The sequence below is a fragment of the Solanum tuberosum genome, unplaced genomic scaffold (assembly GCF_000226075.1).
Source record: "Solanum tuberosum cultivar DM 1-3 516 R44 unplaced genomic scaffold, SolTub_3.0 scf00046, whole genome shotgun sequence".
Classification (NCBI taxonomy): Eukaryota; Viridiplantae; Streptophyta; class Magnoliopsida; order Solanales; family Solanaceae; genus Solanum; species Solanum tuberosum.
The window spans coordinates 1,658,010-1,664,677 of NW_006238971.1; the positions used below are offsets into that span (position 1 = coordinate 1,658,010).

General features: G+C 32.1%; 1 protein-coding gene and 1 pseudogene across 1 annotated transcript in view; one reads left to right on the forward strand and one right to left on the reverse strand.

The window, feature by feature from the left end:
• Window positions 1–2,067: 2,067 nt before the first annotated feature.
• LOC102596293 (40S ribosomal protein S27-2-like) lies at window positions 2,068–3,889 on the reverse strand (annotated as a pseudogene).
• Window positions 3,890–5,022: 1,133 nt separating this feature from the next.
• The window catches only part of LOC102590385 (uncharacterized), a 24,761-nt gene continuing 23,115 nt past the window's right edge, over window positions 5,023–6,668 (forward strand). Inside the window, exon 1 of the mRNA XM_006343437.2 lies at window positions 5,023–6,372. Within this exon, the coding sequence (XP_006343499.1) occupies window positions 5,167–6,372 (1,206 nt within the window). The 5' untranslated portion in view covers window positions 5,023–5,166. The remainder of the gene's footprint in view (window positions 6,373–6,668) is intronic.

A 6,668-nucleotide genomic window follows, 5' to 3' on the forward strand; every position in this document is an offset into this window, starting at 1 on the left:
TTCCAAAAAGAGTAGGCTAGAACACCTTCAAATAAAACAACATATTCACACAAACAGTTATAACACATAAACAAATATTGCACGTTTTAAACAAATATGTGACCATTTTGTGCCAAGGGTAGGCCTAACGATTTGAAAGATGTATACATCATTTGAAACATTTCATCCCCCCCCCCCCAAACCTAAATTTATACAAAATTTATGAATAAACTGAATGGGGATACATAATAGGAAAATGAGATATAAATAATCAGTCCCACATATGGGTACAATCCTAAACTAAGCCTTCGTGAAAAGTCCTTCTTTCTTGAACTTCTTGTCATCTCTAGATGTCCATGTCTTTGGATGTAATGTTAACTTGATCCTTCTTCGACTGGAACAAACTATTAAATTGCCAACCCCAAGAGACAATGGTTTATCAAACGGCGTACACATCATTCAAATTTAAACACATAAATATGATCGTTCATTTAACTCGTGGGTCATTTTGGACTCAAGGTGGTCATTCTAATAGGCCCAACACTCCTTGTGTGTTGGGTCATCTTAGGTCAATACGCTAAAAAGGATTTGGTTTCACTCTACGCTAGTTGATTAGACTTGGTTTTGAAACAAGACTTGGTTACTCGAGTTGGACAAACTGCGGGGTGAATATAATAAACGGAGCTGGATAACCACAAGTCAACTATTCGTCTATTACTTCGAAGATTAAAGGGTTCTTTTCTGATGGGACAGCCGTAGATAACCACGTAACCGTCCTTTTTCTAATGCATACTATTTTTCGTGTGGCAGAGTTCAATGCTATGAAGTGCAACCGTTATAACTTACAAAAATTTAAACAAGTAAAACGATCATACAATATAGACAAATAAATCAAATCTTAAGTTTAGAACCTATTCAAAATCCCTAGCAGAATCGTCATTCTATTTTTAGTTAAGTTATTTGGAAAAGAGTCATCACTTAATTTTTAAGAAAAATCAAGAAAACTTTAATTTCAAATGATTTAAAACAGAAAATCAATTGAAATACCAAAGGGAGTTCGGGGATCACATTAACACTTCAAGAAGGGTTTGAAAGCATTTGAAGTACCCGCTAACACGCGTTTATCCGACAATTTAAAATATTTGGCAGATTTAATGAAAAATAGGCATGCTTAACTACTTTAGGGAATAATAAACCTTTTTATACTTAAATTAATTTTGAAGGAAAAGGAAACATATTATCTAAAATACGCCTAAGTAAATAGTTTCAAAGTATTTTTTTAGTAGTCAAGTGAATAGGAAGACAAGTAAAACAAAATTAGAATAACTAAAGAAAACAAAAATAACTTATCTTCGGGGAATTTGAATTTAGTTAACTTTAAGATTTATCAATAAATAATCAAATAATAAATAAACATGTTAAAAATAAGGAAAAACTATATAAATGGGCAATAAAATTCAAAATAATTACAAGTTCATACCCAAATTCAAAGTAATTCCTAAAATACCCATTCTTTCATAAATAATTATAGCCCATACCTCCATTCATTAAGGCTAATAATTTTCGTTTAACTGGTACTAAATCAGTATCATATACTATGTTGGAATTTAGAATTTAATCGAATTGAATTTAATTGGTGAAATTCGGTCAAATCTTAAACAAGACGAATTTAAACAAGATTAATTAACGAGCTTCTTAAACTTAACGAAATACAATAATTTAATTATAAACTAAATAATTTAAAATTATAACCATAATTTAAACTAAAGTAAATTAATGAAATATATAAACTTAAATAAAATCTTTATGAGATGATTATTGAATATTCATAAAAAATATACTAATTATATACATAATTAATTATATAAAACATATTTATTATTTAAAATATTATAAAAATGATTAAAATCATTTTTAAAACTTGAAAAATATTTTTGATTCTTTATAAAACTAATCATTCTAAATCGTTTAAAGTTAAAGAAACTCAAAAATTAGTTCCTATCATGGAGGGTTAAAATTGGGTGTCAACACCTAGTATTAAATAAGAAAATAGAGTACTGCACCAAAATTCTCATTTGAATGTTGAGTTCAATCTAAAGTGATTACTATGCTCTCTAGTCTCCTTTTCTTCCTGAAAGAACATCCCTCAGTAAGTCTAGCACGACCACCGATAGGCTGGCACACCACAGTCTGGCAGTTCCCGCAAACAACTACGATCTGAGAAACGTTGAACACAGTAGTTCTGCATGTTTGAAATATATAACATCAGAAACGATGAGCTTGTAAAGCTCAAACTCAGTCTATTCCATCAAATTGAGAAAATTTATGTGGCAGGATTCAGATAAGCACACCATATGAGGGTTAATGTATTTCCTTTCTATCATAAATTTAGGCATAAACCACACTTAAAATTTTCAATATCAATACAAACATTGATTATCCAAATAATTTGGAGTACTGTTACTACATGTCATAACAGTCAGCATTCAAAGATATGAGTGTCAAACTACTTAATTATAATTGTAAATTTCGGCATAGACAAATTAATTTTCAGCGAGACTTCAGACAGCTTCTCCACATTTATTCAACACAAATATCATATAAGTAGCAATAATTTATAATTCAACAAAGAGCATATGAATTTTAAACAATATTAATGCGCATAAAATGAAGTAAAAGTACTAAACTAAATTGGAAAAAAATAACAAAAAGACAAGGATCTTACATGTTAAAGCAGTCTTGGCACTTCACATCCTACAGACAAAAATTCAAGACACACATAAACATCAAAATCCAAAACCATAAATATAGAGGAGAATCATTTTCAAATTAAAAAAAAAAGAAGCACCATGTAGAAAAAGTTGGGAGACTAAACAAGAAGTTTGAGCTTGTGCTTCTTCTTTTCAATCTCTAGTGGTGGATTCAACAAGTCGTAATCATTTGGAAGAACCTACAAAAAATTCAAATTAACAGATACATATAAACCAATTGATGCATAATTTCTAACTGATTGTTGAGAAAATCATAATAATAGATGCATAATTTCTATCTAGTTATTGAGAAAATCATAATAATTGAGGCATAATTTCTATCTAGTTTTTGAGAAAATTATAACCATTGATGCGTAATTCCTAACTGATTATTGAGAAAGTCATAACAATTGATGTGTTGCGTAGTTTCTAACTAGTTGTTGAGAAAAGCATAACAGTTGATGCGTAATTTCTAACTGAACATTGAGAAATCATAAAAATTGATCTATTGTTGAGAAAATCATAATAATTGATGTGAGATTTTTAACTGATTGTTTTTATATATAAACACAGTTTTGAGGCCAGCTAGTAAGCACCTAGAAACATTCTAAGTGAACAAGTAACTCTGTCTACCAAGGCTAAAACATATAAAAAGAATTGTCTAGTGTTTGTTTCTAAATGATTGTACACCTCGATTGATTTCTAATTGAGAAAATAATAACAATCCATGAGAAGTTCAATTAAGACGTATTTTCTAACTGATTGTCGTAATTCTAACTAAGAATTGAGAAAATCAAATATGAATATAAATACAGAAGCTATAAAATAATCATAACAATAGATGCTTAACTACTAACTTATTGTTGAGAAAATCATATATGAAAATAGATACTGAAGCAAATGGAGAAACTATAAAATAAGCATAACAATTGATGGCTAATGTCTAAGTGATTGTTGATAAAATCATATATAAACGTAAATACATAAGCAAATGGAGAAGCTACAAAATAATCAGAACAAGTGATGCCTAATTTCTAACTGATTGTTGAGAAAATTATAACAACGAATACGTAATTTTTAACTGATTATTTCAGAAAATAAAATATGAATACGCGAATACATAAGCAAAAAAATTGTGGATCAAAACGAGAGCTCACCATTTTCGCTAGCTGAAATGAGAAATCTTAGAACTTTGAAGAGAGTGAGAGGGTTGTTGCAGCGAAGATGGAGATAGTGTCAGAGGAGACATGATTAGAGTTTTGTGAAAAATATATAGGGTATAAAAAATGTTGTGAGCCGTTGATCTGTGGAATATTTAATCTGAACCGTCTGTTTAAGGTTTTTTTTTTTTATAGAGGGCTCTAAGTTTAAAGTTTTTCCATACACAGACTTTTTTGTATTCCTACTTTCCTCTCTACACTTTTAGAAAACATCTTTTTTTACCTCGTTAATTTTTCTTTTAGTTCTTAAAATAATCAAGTTAATTTTAATATAATTTAGATGTTGAATTTAAACTATTTAAATAAATTTTTTCATATCTAAGTTTATAAATATAAGACACAATACATAAATGTGTTTTTTAACTTGGTCTCATTTGATTTTTATGTCCTTCAATTTTGAGACGTGTGGAAGTAGATATTTAAATTTGTATAAAGTTGAACAAGTAGACCTATATGTGTCCTACGTGGCATTCTCCACGACAATTCACATTCTATGTGGCATACTATATGAATTATGCCACATAAAATACATAAGTCTACTTGTTTAATTTTATGCAAGTTTAAGTATCTACTTGTGCACACTCAAATCGTGACAATATACTATAGACAATCTTACAAATCAACCCATATATAATTCATAACACAAGGTAAAACAATAATCTCAATACAAAAAAATAATAATAATCAAACTCAAAAGATGAGAAACTACAAAAATAAACATAAAAGTCAAAAAATCAAATCGAAGTATTTCAATTTTTTGATTTCGATTCTTCGATCAATTTTCAATTGTGACAAATATTCGCATCAAATTCAACTAACTTCGATGCAATATTATATTATATTATGTGATTTTAAATTATATATATGTTAAAATACCCTTGAATGTATAGCCTTAAATAAAAGAAAGTACAATAAACAAACCGAAAGCCAAAGTATTGAATGCCAACTCCATTAAGAAATGCAAAGAGGCAATCCATTTTACTTGTTCACCAATTGGATCGGGTCAAAGTCGGATCAATCTTATTAAACGGGTCGATCAGTGAATCAACCAATCAAATTGGAGAAAAAAAGATCCAACGGTTCCCGTAGTCTCAAACACGTCAACTGTCTCACTCACTCATAAGCTCACACTGATCATCATCATCAATTCAGCTAAACCCCTTTCATTACACAGCATCAGAAAACAATCGCCGGCCGGCAGATCGGTCAACGGAAAAATGTTGCCGCCGGAGCTTCATACTCGGTCCTTCCGTCCATACATGTCAGCTTCTACTAGTGCACCTTCTCTTTCCACCTCATTTGATGGCGTTTACAGTCCCGAACGGAACCCTAACTCCGTTAATAGTAGATCTCTGAGGAATTCTCGATTCTCACCGACGACGTTCGTTCACAACGCTAGAATCGCTGTCGCGTTGGTTCCTTGTGCCGGTTTTCTCCTTGACCTTGGTGGTACTCCGGTTGTTGCTACACTGACGCTAGGGCTTATGGTAGCTTATATCCTTGATTCTCTGAGTTTCAAGTCTGGTTCCTTCTTCGCTGTCTGGTTTTCACTCATTGCTTCGCAATTTGCTTTCTTCTTCAGCTCCTTGTTGTTTTCGGGGTTTAATTCTGTTATGCTTGGGTTACTTGCTGTATCAGTTTGTAGTTTGACTAATTTCTTGATTGGTGTGTGGGTGTCGCTTCAGTTCAAGTGGATTCAAATTGAGTATCCTACGATTGTGCTTGCTCTTGAGCGGCTGTTGTTTGCATGTTGTCCCATTGTTGCTTCTACTGTTTTTACCTGGGCAACAGTCTCTGCAGTTGGTATGGTTAATGCGGCTTATTATCTTATGGCGTTTAACTGCATTTTCTATTGGCTTTTCTCAGTTCCTCGTTTATCATCATTTAAAATGAAGCAAGAAGCGAGTTATCACGGTGGTCACGTTCCAGATGATAATCTAATCCTTGGGCAGCTTGAGAGTTGTATTCATACGTTGAATCTATTGTTTTTTCCCCTTCTATTTCATATTGCCTCTCATTACTTGGTTATATTTGTCTCGTGGGGATCTATTTGTGATCTGTTTCTTCTCTTCTTCATTCCATTTTTGTTTCAACTGTATGCCTCGACGAGAGGGGGATTATGGTGGGTGACTAAAAACGAGAATCAGTTGCACAGCATTCGCGTGGTCAATGGAGCTATTGCTTTGTTTGTAGTTGTCATTTGCTTGGAGGTTAGGGTTGTGTTCCATTCATTTGGACGATATATTCAAGTGCCACCACCATTGAATTACCTACTTGTCACTATAACAATGCTGGGAGGGTCAGCAGCAGCTGGTGCTTATGCTCTTGGTATGGTTTCTGATGCTTTTAGCTCAATAGGATTCACTGCTTCAGCCGTCATTGTAAGTGCTGCTGGAGCGATTGTGGTGGGATTTCCTGTTCTGGTATGTATTTTGCATGTTTTGTTTTTCTTAATTTTTACTTTTCTGTTATTCTTTCCATTTCCATGCTGCATGCTGCTATTTGACTTCTTCTGTCTAGTGAAGTTAATTTAGATTTGCCCCTTTCAACATGGTGTGAATTAGTTTTAGGTAAACAAAATTCTTTGTTGAAGGACTTCTATATTTGCTCATATTATGTTTGTGCCCAAGTGTTTTTTTTTTTGAACTTGGTAACTTCGTATTATATCACAAAACAGTACACGGGTCGTACTGTAACCTTATATACAAGTGTACTCCTG